The 15,859-nt window shown below is 42.2% G+C and overlaps 1 protein-coding gene across 1 annotated transcript in view; it reads left to right on the top strand.

The window, feature by feature from the left end:
• Positions 1-15,859, top strand: part of DGAT2 (diacylglycerol O-acyltransferase 2) — a 51,791-nt gene that overhangs the window by 17,384 nt on the left and 18,548 nt on the right. The window contains exon 2 of the mRNA XM_027848332.1: positions 12,912-13,040. Within this exon, the coding sequence (XP_027704133.1) occupies positions 12,912-13,040 (129 nt within the window). The remainder of the gene's footprint in view (positions 1-12,911; positions 13,041-15,859) is intronic.

Raw genomic sequence — 15,859 nt, 5'->3', positions numbered from 1 at the left:
CCATTTTGCAAATGCCATCCAGCCTACACTCTTCCCTTCATTCAGTTGTTGGTTAATTTTTCTATATGCAATATGCAAACTTTTTAAATGTACGCATGTACCATTTCAGTGGATTGGACATCTAGTTGCATATTGTAATCTGGACAAAAGGCCTTTTTGTCCATTTGTCTTCTCTGGATTATTAGACCAATCTCATCCAACCTATTCAGAAAATAATAGCCTTCTAAGGCTTTTTCTCACATGTGATTTCAGCACCAGCATCAAAAACAGCTGTACCCTAGATGATTTTCATCAGCAACCTGATGTTGGAGGGTAAATGAGGAGCTAGCTTAGCTCTTAGCATTCACCTTCAGAATAAAAAAAAAGCATATGGACTTGTGTGTGTTGGGAAGGGCGGTTAGAGGGGCAGGGAGCATAGGAGAAGAGAATTGCCCGCTCATCAGTTTTTTGGCTTCTTGTTTGCTGTATGCAGTTTCTTCTGGGTCTAGGTATTTCTCTGGGCAGAAACCCCAAGTTCCATGAACTGAACTGAAATTTTTACAGGAGCATGGCACACATAGAATGTTAGATCTGGAAGATTTCTTTGGGCTTATCTGGTCCAACCCCCCCCCCTTTTTTATTTCTATCATAGTTCCAAAGATGAGAAGTGACTTGTCAAAGGTTGTATATTGAGTTAATGGCAGTGCCAGGATTAAAGTCCAGTTCTTGTGACTTCCAGTCTAAAGCTCTTTTCACTGTGGATGGACCTTGAAAGTAAGGGTAGGATTAGATGGTGCCCTATACACAGTTGTCACCTTAAAAATTCATGTATTATGAACTTTAGCAGGTTAGCTGTGTTATAGCCATTCTGGGATGGTTGGTAAATACCTGGCTCTTCCTCTAAGGAGACAGATGAGACCCACAGGAAGGCAGGTTAATGTACTCAGAAAAAAAGCCTTGAGCTTAAGAGTCAGGAGATCGCAATGTTAGTCTTGGCTTTGGCTTTCTTTTACTATGTGACCCTGGGCAAGTCACTTCCCCACTGTGGACATCTGAGAAATTTTGATCTCTAAAGTATCTTTTTAGTCTAAAAAGGCTATAATTCTATGAATATAATAATAACTGATATTTAAACTGATGTTACAGAGTGCTTTCCCCACAACAACCCTATTAGGTAGGGTGCATAGTGTCAGGATTATTATCAACTGTAAAGTTGATGAAACAACCTTGGAAAGGAGTGGTTATCCTAAGATCATCATATAGGGGTGTGTGTATATATATGTATATACATATGTATATGTATATATGTATATATACATACATGCATGTATTGCCACACATATATGTATACATTTTTTTTCCTAGTAAGCAGAGTGTTAAGTGGTATCAAGCTCAAACTAGTCACTGAAGGCTTCCTGGACGAGGTGAGTCTGAAGCTGGGGTTTCAAGCATAAGAGGTGGGAGGAGGCACGCCATTCCAGGCATGTAGGACAGGCCAAGCCCAAATCTGGAGGAGGGAAAATAAAAATAAAGGTCTTTTTGGCAACCCTAGCCAACTGGGCAGGTTTAAGGAAGACAGGGGCACCTCACCTGCAAGCCTTTCTTTCTTTCTTTTTTTTTTTTTTGATCAAGGCCGAGTTTTGGAGAATGAGCTCCTGTCCCACAGGATTGACCTAGTTTAGTGGGTCTGGATCATCTAATACTGAAAGAGCTATAGGGATTGTTTTTTAAAACAAAAAAAAAGTTCTTACATAAGTGTCAGACAATACTGAGAGGCCACATGGTATAGTTGAAAGAATATTAAATTGGGACTTAAAAGTACTTGAATTCAGATCCCAGCTGTGTACCTATAATGACTTTGGGCAAATCAGTGCAGTTCTCTGGGCCCCAATTTCTTTATTTGTTAAAGTGAAGGTCTTGGACTCCATGACTTCTAAGGTTCCTTTTAGTTCCTACAGTCTATGTTTCAGTGTTTACTTCTAGTTCTACATTGTATTGTAATGAAAAGAACACTGGACTGGAGTCAGAGGACATGGGTTCAGGTCCTTGCTCAGCTGCTGTGTGTCCTGGATAATCTTTCACCTCTCAATTAGTTTTGGTTTTCCCATATGTGAATTGAGGAATGATATTTAAGGTCCCTTCCAGCTCAATCTTATAAACGAATGGTAAGATGGAAGAGAGGTGAAGGCTGGCCAAGCTCTTCTTCTTCCTCACCATTCGAGTTTGGCCATGTGTCAAGCCAATAAGTCAGCCCAATCCCGATTCTTATTTTCATTCTGCTTCCTCTACTACACCTTGGCACAAGCTAGTTGAAAAGGGATTTCAGATTTAAAGGCCCAGATCATTTTTCCCCTTGATTTTTGCCAGTGAACTAGGGAAAAGGGATTACTCAGAAAGGAGGCTCTTCTTGCCCAAGAACTGTAAGCTCACTGATGTTCTCTCCCTTAAATTCCACACGCTACAGGGAATCTCTGTTCTCTGGATTGTGTTTGAGAAACCGATTATGCCCAAGCCCCGTACTAGAACCACTTCCCTGTACCTCATAAGAGGAATTGTGGTATTGGGGAAAAAATAAATAAAAAATAATAAATAAGTAGTGACTGAATGAATAAAATTAAGGGTCTTGAAGTCAAGATTGAGTTTAGACTCTGAAGGTACTTTCAGATCTGTCAACATACAAAGTGATTTCCTTTCTCTTAGGCTCAGTGTCTTCAACCATCAAATGGGAATAACAAGACTCGCCCTTCCGACCACTGGTGGTTGTGAGGAAAGCCCTTTGTAAACTACATATATGTGCAGGATTTTTGTTGTTGTTCTAGACTCTTTTCCATTGTAAATGGGGATGATAAGACCTTCACCACCCATCTCATAGGGATGTTATGAAGAAAACACCATAAATGTTAAAGCAGGATGGGGCATTACAACTGCTGCCTTCTGATTGAAAACTCATTCCTACACAGTCTGGGTTGGGAGAAACCTCAGAGCCCTCAGTAGGTCAGACCACGTTCCCCTTCTACCCAGTAAACTCCAGTGGCTCCCTATTATCTCCAAGATCAAATGTCAAGTCCTCTTCACAACCGGACCCCCTTTTTTCCATTCTTCCTACGATTTACTCCATTCTACAAACTTCATGGTCCAGGACACTGGCTTTGCTTTTTCTCAGACACAAAACTCCATCTCCCATCTCTCTGCATCTGTGTCGGTCACGTGCCACGCCTGAAACGCTCTCCCTCTTCACCTCCACTTCATAGTTTTCTGGGCCTCTTTCACGAATCAGCTAAAGGCCTGCCTTCTACAAGAAGGCTCGTAATACTAGGGCCTTCTCTCTGAGATCCTCTCCAGTTTACACTTCCTATGGCTTGTTTGTACAGTCGTTTGCCCTTTGTCTCCCCGTTATAATGTGAGGTTTTTGAGGGCAAGGCTTGTTTTTAACCTTTATTTTTATTCCCAGCATTTAACACTGTGCTTGATCTGAAAGCAGTTAATAAGTACTTGCTGACTAACATCCTGTCAAATTACCTACAAGTGGTCATTTGGACCTCCTTTCCTATGCTCCTCCCATCCTCTACCCTGATTTAGGGTTCTCTCTCAGACTCTTATTCTCAACTCTGATAATTATGTTTCCTCATGCAAAGTAGGAGGTTGGAGCCCAAGTCCTGTGCCTCAGTAGAGTTCACCACTACTCACAAGTTTCTCAAGGCTCAGTTTTGTCCTGTAAAATGGGTCACTACCCTCCTCCCACTTTCTTTCCTTCCCCAGGGTAGGGTTGGGTAGTAGGGTAGATGAGTGCCAATTGGACATCAGGGCCTTTATCTAGAAGTAACATCTTTCTTAATGTTCTTTTCTCCTACTCATTTTAAATCTACCCAACTTCTAGAACTAGGCTCTTTGTAAAGTACATCAGGACCAGACTTTCTGGTTCAAAGGGAAGCTTGGCTAACCTTAGCTCCATCCCAGCCAACCTCAGGAATGATCAGATTGTGTCCTGAAGAATGAGGAGGAGCAGCCCTTACAGTTTAAACCCCTCATTTTCCCACAGAAGACTCTCATGTCATTTTTTCTTTTAATTCACAAGTGCTCTGAAAATACACACAAGCACATGAGTTCTGCAGTAGAAAGAGGTTAGAATTAAATGTTAGGAAGAGAAAAGAGGAGCTATGGAGTATGGGAGGGTGCTAGACTGCTACAACTTGATGTGGGATCTTGGGCAAAGCACTTCAGTCCTTACAGTGACCCTTCAAGATAAGGAAGACAAGTCTGATGAACTCTTTAAGGATGAGAAAATTGCTTCCAAGAGATTCAGTGACTTTCCCAGAGCTACACAGCTAGTATGTATAGAAACAAAGGATTTAACTTAGGTCTGTGAAAATGGGATTCCTTTGTAGAAAAGTCTTATGTGAGGAAAAAGTTACAAAGGAAATTAGAGGCCTTTGAAAAAAATTTTTGATCCTGGGTTTGTTTATAGAACACATCTTCAGAGATAGTCATGAGATTTATTGGTCTTTTAAAGAAAGTAAATTTCAGGGCCTAAAAAGTCTTAAATATGTATCCTCAAATTTAGAGTAGCTATATGTCTTTTTTTGGGGGGGGAACGGAGAGGGAGGGCAATCGGAATTAAGTTATTTGCCCAACATCACACAGCTAGTAAGTGTCTGAGGCAAGATTTGAATTCAAGTCCTTCTGACTCCTGGGCCAGTGCTCTATCTACTTCATCCTTAGCTCCCCTGCTATATGTCATATAAGTAGCACCTTATTACATTGTTGTACTGTCTTATCTTATTTTGTTAAATAAGATCATTTTTAAAACTGACCTCAGTTTGCACCCTGAGAAAGTGCTTGTCTATGCCAAAGGCTTAATTAAGTGTCTTTCAGAAATTGAGTCCTTGTGAACTGAAAGTTTTGTTCAGAATTACATGTGTACACTAGCTCCCTCTCCTCTTTTGGGTCCCTTTTGAAGCAATCTGTGCACATAAAACCCACAGTTCCTCATTAAAATCTGTAGCTATACTTCTCATACCATTACAAGTTTGGAATGCCCAATTCAAACAGACTTATTCCACTTAGGCCCCAGAGGGAAGAACCAGGAGCAAAGGGTAACAGTTACAGAGAGACCGATTTCCGTTCATTTTAAGGGAAAACTTCCTAACAATTAGAATTGTTCCAAAATAGGATGGACTTTTTTAGGGGAAAGAATTAGGTTGTCCATCACTGGATGACTCCCTGTCAGGAACGTTGTAGAAGGGAATTTTGCTCAGGTGTGGGATGCTAGATGGTCTCTGAAGGTCTTTCCAGTTCTGAAAGTCTCACTAGACTTGTTTGCTATTTTGAAAAATGAAGAACCTGGGCTCTCCCTCCTCATTGATTATTTCCAGTATTCTCGAGGGCCGAGTTATAACAGCCACTTCAGACTCTGAGAAAGTATAAAGAGCACTGTATTGAGAATGAGGAGACCTGGGTTTGAGGCCTGGTTCCCCCTTAGTAGCTATGCCACTTGGTAGAAATCCTCCATTTACCTCTCCAAAAAGTGAAGAGTCATGACTGGTTTAATAATTGAATCCAGAAATTAGTTTATTAGTAAGTTTCAACTTGGAGGCAGGTTCCTGGTGAAGTGCCCCAAAGATATGTCCTTGGGTCTATGACTTTATCATTTGCTTGAATGAAGCAATGGATGACATGTTTTTCACATTTGCAGATGACATGAAGGTGAGATAGCTAACACTTTGGACAAGAAAATAGAGATCCAGAAAATTTTTGAAAGGTTAGAACAATGGCCCAAGTCTAGTTAAATGAAATTTAATAGGGGTAAATGTAAGATACTACTCTTGGGTTCAAAAATATCAATTTTATAAGTATAGAATTGGGGGGCAGGTGAAACATGGCTAGATAACAGCTTGTGGGAAAATAGAGTGTGGATTTTAGTGGACTACAAGCGTATTATATATAACTCAGCAGCATAACATGGCAGTCAAAAAAATGTAATTTGCTTCTAGGTCACATTGTAAGAGGCATGGTGTGCATAGGAAAAGAGATGATAGCCCTACTCTACTCTTCTTTAGTAAGACCATTTCTGGAGTGCTGTGTGCCATTTTGGGTACCAAATTTTAATGCAGAAGAAGACACGAGGATGTTGAGAAGAGTAGAGACCAGAGTAGACCATATAAGGATTCTTTGAAAGATCTAAAAATGTTTAACCTGAAGAAGAAAATGACTTGGAGGAGGGGTTGGAGAGCCTAATAGCCATCTTCAAATATTTGAAGGTCTGTGCTGTGGGAGAGAGATTAGAATCGTTCTCTTTGGCTTCAGAAGACAAGACGAGGAGCAATAGGGTGGGGGTTGTAAGAGAGTTTCAAGGAATGTAGATTTCAGTAAGGAATAGGGAAAAACTTAGAGTGATTCAAGCTGTCTCAAAGTAGCCCGGGGTGCTTTAGGATGAAGTGGTTTTTTTCCTCAAGCAAAGACTGGGTGACCTCTGAGATATTTACTTTGAAATTCTGGTCATGATTCATCATGGACCAGTGAGCTGACAAATAGTCCGGGGCTCCCCACTAACAGTGAAAAGTCTTCCACTCTCACCTCATTTTTGTTCCCCCCTCCACTCCTCCCCTGCCCCGTTCTCTCATGCTGCTGTTTCTGCCTAGTGGGACTTGCCTTAAAAACTTTGGACTGGTGAAGTATGAGTTTTTCATGTTGCCTGTGTCCCCTGACCCATGAGACTCATACACAGGTTCTCAGACTTTTGGAAAAGGGTGTTCTTTCTAGTACCACACCCCTAGCTGTCTGAAGTGGAGATGGCAGTCCTCCTCTGGTTGGCCAAGGACGACATCATTCCTCCTTTTACTGCAGGGATTCTCTAAACCCCCCAACAGGCAGTTGGGATAGTGAAAAGAGTACTGCATTTGTCCACAGACCTAGCTCTGTTACTTACTTCTTGTGTGTGACTGGGGTAATCACTTACACTCTCTGGGCCTTAGTTTCCTTTGTAAAATGAATGTGTGGAACTAAATCTAATCAGGCATTTTGATAGAGTAGTAAACACTGGATTTTAAATTCAGAAGACCTGGGTTCAAATTTCACTTCAACTTACTTACCAGCTGTGTAACTCTGAGTCACTTAATCTCTGTTTGCCTCAGTGCCTAATCTGTTAAAAATGAGGGATTTGATCTGGATGGCCTCTGAGATTCCTTCCAGCTCCATATCTATGATCCTGTGATGTCTATGGGTTCTTTCTTACCCAAAATCCTGTGATAATACTATAAATGCAAGTTTGCCCTGGAACTTCTGGGATAGGACATTACTTTACCAGTAACAGAATTTTAAAATTAGTTGGGAGGGAGGACAGAGGGTGGAGGTTTGTGTCATATTTTCTTCTGTAGGTTCCTGTAGCCTGTTTTATTCTGTACCCTAATTCCTGAGACTTACATCCCCATCCATCACTTGCTGTGTACCATATTCCCTCACCCAATCCCTGGGTCTCATATTAACTCCCCTTTCTGTCCTTCATTTTCTTTCTTCCTACTTCCTGTGGCCTTGGCTTTCCCTACTGCCTAGGCTTTGTCCAGTACATCCAACTGGCCTATATGTAGCCATTTTACCCGCACACCTCCCTCTGCCCCAACCTGCTTTAAACTATTTCAATCTTCATTCCATTGGGAGAGATATCTATTCTCCCCAAAGAGGCCCCAAACACTCATTGTGGTAGCTTACAGATAAACATTGGGATTTTCTCCTCCAGCATTTAAATTAAGCCATCCAAGATAAAACTGTATTTTCCAGCGTCATACTTAAGGCAAGGGATATGTTTCCTACTCATGACATGGAAATCTAAGTGGGGTAAATGTTCTCTCTCTTCTTTGTATGTTTCCCCTAAGGGTGGTTGTTGTTCAGTTGTTTCAGTTGTGTCTGACTTTTTGTGACCCCATTTGGACCCCATTCTTGGCAAAGATACTGGAGTGATTTGCCATTTCTTTTTCCACCTCATTTTACAAATGAGGAAAGTGAGGCAAACAGGGTGAAGTGACTTGCCCAGGATCACACAGGTAGTAAGTGTCTGAGGCTAGATTTGAACTCAGGAAGATGTCTTCCTGACTATAGCCTGGGCACTCTCTACTGTGACAACTAGGCCACTAGGCAGAGTCCCTGGAGATTTAGGATCTTTCTCCCCAAAGAATTAGTGGAGCACAGTGACTCCTTGAGAAGAAGGAATTGATCTCTGACTTAGCATATAGGATGTCTAAGTTGGAAGGGACCTGGGAGGTCATTTTGTCCAACAGCCTCATTTTAGATAAGATAGAAAGAGCCCCTGAGAGGAGAAGAGACTTACTTATCTAAAGTCATACAGTGAGCCAATGACAGAGCCAGGACTAGACCTCTGAGTTTCTACCTGCCAGCCCAGGGATCGATGACATCTCATGGTCTCACTTCTGCCCCTTGGCTGTACCACTGAGTGCCAAACAAGCCTTTGTCTCTGGTATACTGCCCTTGTATCTCTTCTGTGTCCTGGTAATACGAAGAGAAGGCCTGGAGATTGTTATATACATTAGTAACATACAGAATAAGACCCCTTGAATGGAAGTCAGTAGATCTAGATTCTTATACTACCCCTGCCATTAACTTGGTTTGGGACTTGAACAAGTCACTGCTTGTCCCTAGGTGCTTCCTCTATAAAATGTTTGATTTTAGACGAGGTGAGAGGCCGTCTACATTTGGAAAGAGCCTAGGATTTGGAATTACAAGACTGAACTTGAATCCCAGCTTTGCTACTTATTACTTGTATGACCTTTGGCAAGTCCTGCTTTGGGGTTTTTATAAGCATCCTAGTTCTCCTCATGCCTTCCATTTTCCTCCTACTGTGGATGTGTTTTTTTGCCTCCCCCATTAGATTAGGAGCTCCCAGAAGGAGTGTGTGATATTACACACACAAACTTGGGGCTCCTTGAAGATATGGGGCTTTTGTCTTCCTCAGATTAAGGTTTTCCTGTGTCAAGAGCCATGTTGTCTCTCCCTCATCAAAGATTTGAGGATTCCATAAGGATTCCATGTCTTTCATGTTTGTCTGAGAAGTCTCAGGCTCTCCTGCCGAGGGAAAAATCAATAGTAGGAGAAACTCAGCTTTAGTATTAGTTAGAACTTTTGTATTCTAAAGTCCTCCTGTGCTACACATTACCAAGAAAGTATGTGAACTCTTGTGCAGATTTTAAAAAAGAGTTGAAATTTCCTCTCATGGCTGAGTGTGTGAAGGATGATAGATAAGATTACCCTCGAATCAGTTCAGAGTTTCAGGCTTCAATTCTGTGTCACACATACACTTGCCTATCCTGGCTTGTTAAGCTGTTTTGATGCTGCTTTACATAGTTAGATTGCCTTCCCAAGAGCCTAATAACAGTTTCAGACCCCGTAAATTTAATTATACAGAGGTACTAATTAGTATTAGTAAACATCTCATCTTTGGCCAAAACACAAATATCACTCTGTTGTTTTCCTTCCTTTTTATCCACCCCTCCCTGCAAGTACAGGATCCTGGCTACCCCCCAAACCAAGACATTTAGGTAAGGCTGGCCTTCTACTTGGGCTTAGATTGGTGTGATGTCAGGAGGGCCTGAAAGGACCTCCCCCTTCCCCCACTACCTAGAGAAACCCAGTCCTGAAGCTTCCCCTGAAGCCTTAAAACCCTGTAGCTGTGGGCTAAAGCCATTCGTTTCCCAATGAGAGAATAGGCTTAAGCGCAACTTCTCCTCTTCTGTCCTACTGTCCAGAATAAGTGAGAGGGGTGGGGAGTAAGTCATAGTAGAACCAAACCTAATAATCTCACTGGGCCTGGGTCTGATTAATTCAATGGAGAAGCTGCATAGTATCTTGGGGGGGGGGGGCCCAAACTAGAGTAGGGGTCTTAGAGACATACCTGATAACTCCTTAGACTTAAGCACAGCTCCTTCTTCTCTGTCCTACTGTCTAGAATAAGTGGGGGGGGAGTCTTCCATCTTGATCAAACCATGTCTGTAATGCAGTGCCCAGTTCTGGGAAACACATTTTAGGGAGAAATTTGACAATTTTGAGTCCTTCCCAGAGGAGGATATCTAGAATGGTGAGAAGAATAGAGTCAGTATCATTCGAGGATCTGCTCAAGGAACTGCTTGGGTGATGTTCAAGATTTCTGTAGGGGTGGAAAGTTAAGATGCGACATCAGTATTCAGGTGCTTGATGACCTGTTATGTGGAAGAGCGATGTGATTTATTCTACCTGGCCCTGGAGTGCAGAAGTTAGAGCAATGGATAGGTGTGCATAAAAGTAGACTGAGGCTTTCTGTCTAAGAGATCTGCCTCATAGTTAAAGATGCCCCAAAGTAGAAGGAATAGTCTTATGACATAGTAAGGAGATGACCACCATCATTGGAGGTCTCTATGAAGAAGCAGGATAACCATTGTCAGAGATATTGTAGAAAAGGATTCCTTCAGGTAAGTATTGGACTAGATTACTTCTGAGTTCCCTTCCAGCTCCTGAAATTCTGTGATTCCGAAGAATGTAGGAACTGAGTAACTCTGAGGCTGGGATAGCCTTTAAGAGCTCTTCTCCAGGCCTTGGCTCTCTCCAAGTAATTTGTAGCTCTCTGCCTGTGTGCCTGGGCAGAGAATCTTGCAGAAAGCTGTGCAGGGCTAAGATGCACTTTGACGTGGGAGCAGAAGAAAGGCATTGTGGTATGAAGAAAAGAACATTGAATTGGTGGTGAGAGGATCTCTGTTCAAATCTCAGTGTTGTCACTGACTATCTGTGTGACCTGAACCTCAGTTTTTGTTTCTGTGAAATGAAGAGGCTGAGCTCGATCATCTAAATTCCCTTCCAACTTTTGACATTGTAAATTGTCAGGTCCCTTATAGCCCCGAATCCTCTGAACTTAAAGAATGCATATTGATAGCTGAACCACAATGTTGAACTAATTAATAGATAAGAAAGCACTTTAAAAGGATAAGATGGAAGGGATTGTTACTGTTAACAAGATAAATATGAGTGTTTTTAAATAGAAAATCTGCAAAGGGATCCTCCATATAGTTAAATCATTCAGTTTTTTCAGTTCTATCTCCACAATCTCTCTTGCATCCATCCTCTCTCCACTCCTATGGTACACACCCTAGTTCAAGTCATCATTTTGTGCCTGGACTTGGGCAACAACTTTCAGACTAGTGTTCACATGAGCAGTCTCTCCCTCTCCAATACATTGTAGACAGATACCTGACTTACCTTAGGTGTGCACAATTTTAACCATGTCAATTCCCCAATCAGAAACCTTCAAGTGTTCCTTGGGGCCACCATTGTGAACAGAATAAATCCAGCATGGTTTTCCAGTCTTAGGCCCCACTGCTCCTCCTCATGTACTCTTTGCGCCAGCTAAACTTATCCCTTTAACACATCTCCTATTTCCCCTGCCCACTACATTTTTGTTCAGCCTACTCTGTGCTGTGTGGTATAGTAAAGACAGCACAATGGACTGAAGGCAGAACACTGGGTTCCAGTCCCAGCCCTGCCATTTACTACTGACTGTGTGATTTTGCATGAATCTCATTCCCTCTCCTAACCTCCATTTCCTTATCTCTAAAATGGAGGTGAATAGTACTTGTGCTGTTCATTTCACACAGTGATTGTATAGCACCCATCCACTTCTGTGAAATCCTGGATGCCACCACACCCTCCCTGCCAGCTGAAACCCTTTCCCTTTTTCAGAGGGGAACAAAAAAAAAAAAAAAAAAAGCACCGGCTCTGGAGTGAGAAGACAAGTTCGAATCCTACTCCTGCAGCTTTACTTTCTGAATGACTTTGGCAAGGCACTTCTCCGGGGCTTCAGTTTCCCCATCTGTAAAATGAGAGGGTTGGACTCTGTGGCCTCTGAGTCCTCTCAGACTTTTGATCTGTGTTCCCATGGCGAAGTGCTACCTCTCCCTTGAAGCCTCTCAGCTTTTGTCTTTCCTGCCTCCCTCAAAGCCAGTGAAATCTCCTTCCAAACTCCCATAGTGCCTTTTACCTTTCTTAATCACATCAGCCTTATTTTTTTTTAATAATTCACTTGTACTTTACAGTTTGCAAACTGCTACTTGATCTTCTTTGAGTCATATAAGAACCCCATGCAGTATTATTACAGGTCTTATCATTTTCATTTTACAGGTGAGGAAACTGAGGCTTAGATATTAAATGACTTGCTCATACTCTCACATCTTTAAATGCCCTAAATTCTACCCCTCGGTAGTATTTGAGTTCAAGTCTTTCTGATTCTGGGTCCTGCACTTTGCTCATTATGTCACTCCTGCCAGGTGACCTTTATGAGGTCAAGGGCTATGTCTTGTTCATCTTTGTCCCTCCCCTTTTCCCTCTCCCACCCCAGTACTGAGTACAGAGCTGTATGCCTTCAATGTGTAAATGAGTCATCTGTAATGTAGAAAATCTTGCTGTTCTTTACATTGGCCCAACCACATCTAGAATATTATATTCAGTTCTGGAAAGACATTTTATATAAGACATTGGCAAACTGGATAGCAAGCAAGATGGTGAGAGGAGTAGGCCTTGCTATACAAGAATCAGTTGAAGGAGGCTGGGAATATTTAACCCAAAGGGGAGGGGTGGGACACGATAGCTGACTTCAGTGCTTGATGTCTGCCATGGGAAGAGAGATTAGATTTGTTCTGCGTGGCCAAAGTTGAGAGCGATGAGTGGAAGCTGCAGAGAAGCAGATTTGGGTCCGATGTAAAGAAAAGCTTCTAATGCTATCCAGGTATGGAATGGGCTTCCTCAGAAGAAAGTGAATTCCCCATCAGTGGAGATTTTCAGAGGCTGAATGATCATTTATCAGGCCTAGACTGGACTAAATGCTCTCTGAGGTCCCTTCTAGCTCTGAGTTTCTGTGATTCTGAAGATTTTGGAGTCTGATTCTCTTTTTCTTTCTGATCTAGGCACTGGCTCTAGCATCCTGTCTGCACTACAGGACCTATTCTCCATCCCCTGGCTAAATAAATCTAAGGTTGAGAAACAGCTTCAGGTCATCTCTGTGCTACAATGGGTCCTTTCCTTCCTTGTCTTGGGTAAGATGGTTATTGTTGCTGTTGGGGGCAGGGTACAAAACCTAGGCTTGGAATGGAAAAAATGGTTAGAGATGTGCCCTGACAAATCAAAATAAAAAAGGTAAGTGAAAAAATAATATTGAACATTCCCATTTCTATAGCCTTAAAAGTAGATAAAATCATTTCCTCTCAATAACCTTGTGAGGTGGGGAGATGAAGTAATTAGCATTCTCCTCATTTTACAAATGAGAAAACTGAGTTTTGGAGGAGGGAAGTCACTCGCTCAAGGTCACATAACTAGCAAATGTTGGAATAATTGAAGTGACAGCTGGGAGGCCAGGGAACAATGGGAAACATGGACTCAGAGAGGACAGCCTGGATAACGTGGTTATTTCAGTACTCATGGGAGTGAGTACTTTCTCCACTGATTCAGAGCCAGTACTTCCGTGCCTCCAGAGGCCATCTTGGTGAGTCGCCATGGGCAAAAACGTCATCATCATTCGCATTCAGCCAACCTGTTTCCTAGGCTGGTCCTAAAGTGATAAACATACAGACCTTTTTTGGACCTGTGTTTAAGGATTCACTGGCTCCTAGGACCTGCCAGAGTTCACGCTCATCTAGGATAGAACCTTGGGACACCAAGTCATCCAAGGAGAATTTGAGCGAGAGTGATTGTATAGTACTTCATCATCCATTGTCTCAATTGAGCCTTACTGTTAACAATCCTAGGAGAGAAGCTTGCTCTAGGAGTTAGTATATCCATTTTTTACATCTAGAGGAGAGTAATTTGGCCAGGACCCAGAAAGGTTAGGGCTCAGTCTGAGACTGGGGCTGGGTCTCAGGGCAGGGCTAAGGCCTTTCATCTTTAACTTCATTTACTAACTATTGAACTAGTTAGGCCAGACCATAATAGTTCTGTTCTAGAACCTAAAATATACCCAGATGGTCTCCTCTTCTCTTTCTCTGACCCTGTTTCCAAGCTCTTTCTTTTCAGGAGCCTGGAATCAGGTTGGAGACTTTAGTAGGCTGAGTATAGCCTCAGATTATCAGAGCCTTCCTGCTTGGCTGGATTCATAGTTTGCAAGTTAATGATTGATCCTGACCAAACCCAGAGCGGGCAAACCTGCTGGAGCTCCTCACCTGTCACTCCTCCAGGCCAAAGGCTTGGTGGTTGCAGCACACTGAAGGGGTGGGAAGATGAGCATGTTTGGGAAGCTTGGCGGGCGGAGGACCTCATCATTAAGCTGGAGGCCCCATACACCAATGATAATTAACCCTCTTGCCCATCATCACTCCTCCTGTTGGCCCTCTAAATAAACCAGCTGGCCCAGAGGGGCAGTGCCTAGTTTTGTAATCAGGGGCTTGTGTTGAAACTACTTTCAGATGTAACCCTGAATTTGTTTCTCAGGACCCTGCTTCAACTGTACCTCTACTCAACTACTTGCTAAGAGATTGAATCATGAATGACAGTGGAGTGTAGTAGGAAGGTTGCTGGATTTGGCATCAAAAGGCTGGGGTTCTGGTTCTGCTATTTGCTCATTGTATGATCCCTGGGCAAAAATCACTTTTCAGTCTTCAATTTTATGCAATCTTAGCCAGATAGTCAATAAGCATTTATTTTAGGTCCTTACTGTGTGCCAGGAACTGTGCTCACCACTGCAGATACAAAGAGAAGTAAAAACAGTCCTGTCCTCAAGGAGCTCACATTCTAATTCAGGAGACAACATGTAAATCACTGGGAATGTACAAGATATATACAAGGCAAATGCAATTTGGTCTCAGAGGGGCAGAAACTAGTTGCTGAGGGGACCAAAATCAGCCCCTACAGAAGGTAGGATTTGGACATAGTCTTAAGTAAATCAGGGAAACTGAAGAGGCTCAAGTGAAGAGGGAGAGTGATCCAGGAGTAGAGAATGGCCAGTGTAAAGGCCCAGGAGATGGAGTTGTGTGAAACCCCTTCTGACTCCTCTAATTCTCTTCCTTCTCTAACTGTGTGTTTATGTCTGTCTTCCCCAGACCCCCAAATGTAGACTGCTTGAAGGAAGCAGCTGTTTTCCATTTTTGCCTTTGTGTCCCCAGTGCCTAACATACCGTAGATGTTTAATCAATGTTTGTTTAATTGAAAGGGTCGAAGACATGGAGTCAGTAGAATCTAGGTTCAGACCTTAGCCTTGACATGTGACCCTCAATATAGATCATTTCACCTTTGTAAGTCTGTTTCCTCATTCACAAGTTAAGGATAATAATCCTTGCCCTGTATACCCCTTAGACCTTTTCTGAAGAAATAGCCTTAAAGCATAGAATTGTGAACTGTTAAACTCAGAACTGAATGAAAAGAACCTCAGAACAACTTAGAGACCTGAAGCATAAATCTCCTCTCTAAGACATCCCCCAAAACTGGTCCTAAAAATGTCTACTTCAGGACCGTCAATGATAAGAAACACCATTTCCTAAATCAGGCCATTCTGTTCTGTGATAGCTGTGTTTATCTTTATGTTGAACATGCCTCATCTGTAAAATAATATTGAGTTCTATGAGATGATAGGATTCAGAACTAAACTGGAATCAGAGAGTATCTAGTCCAGTCCTTTCATTTTATAGATGAGGAAACTGAGGCCCAGAGTAGGGAAGGGATTTGTCCCTAGTCATACAATTTAATAAGTACTTACTCCAGATACTTTCATCAACACCATGCTGGTTCATGCAGCTATCAGAATAATCTTCTTTGAGACAATATGGTCTAGTAAATGGAGTGCTAGACTTGGAATTAGAAAAGACTTGAGTTCAGTTCCTAACTCTAAAACTTATTAACAAATCGATTAACCTTTCTGAGTTTCAAT

The sequence above is a fragment of the Vombatus ursinus genome, unplaced genomic scaffold, assembly GCF_900497805.2.
Source record: "Vombatus ursinus unplaced genomic scaffold, bare-nosed wombat genome assembly UNPS02005659.1, whole genome shotgun sequence".
Taxonomy (NCBI): Eukaryota; Metazoa; Chordata; class Mammalia; order Diprotodontia; family Vombatidae; genus Vombatus; species Vombatus ursinus.
This window is presented reverse-complemented; position numbering and strand designations above follow the sequence as displayed.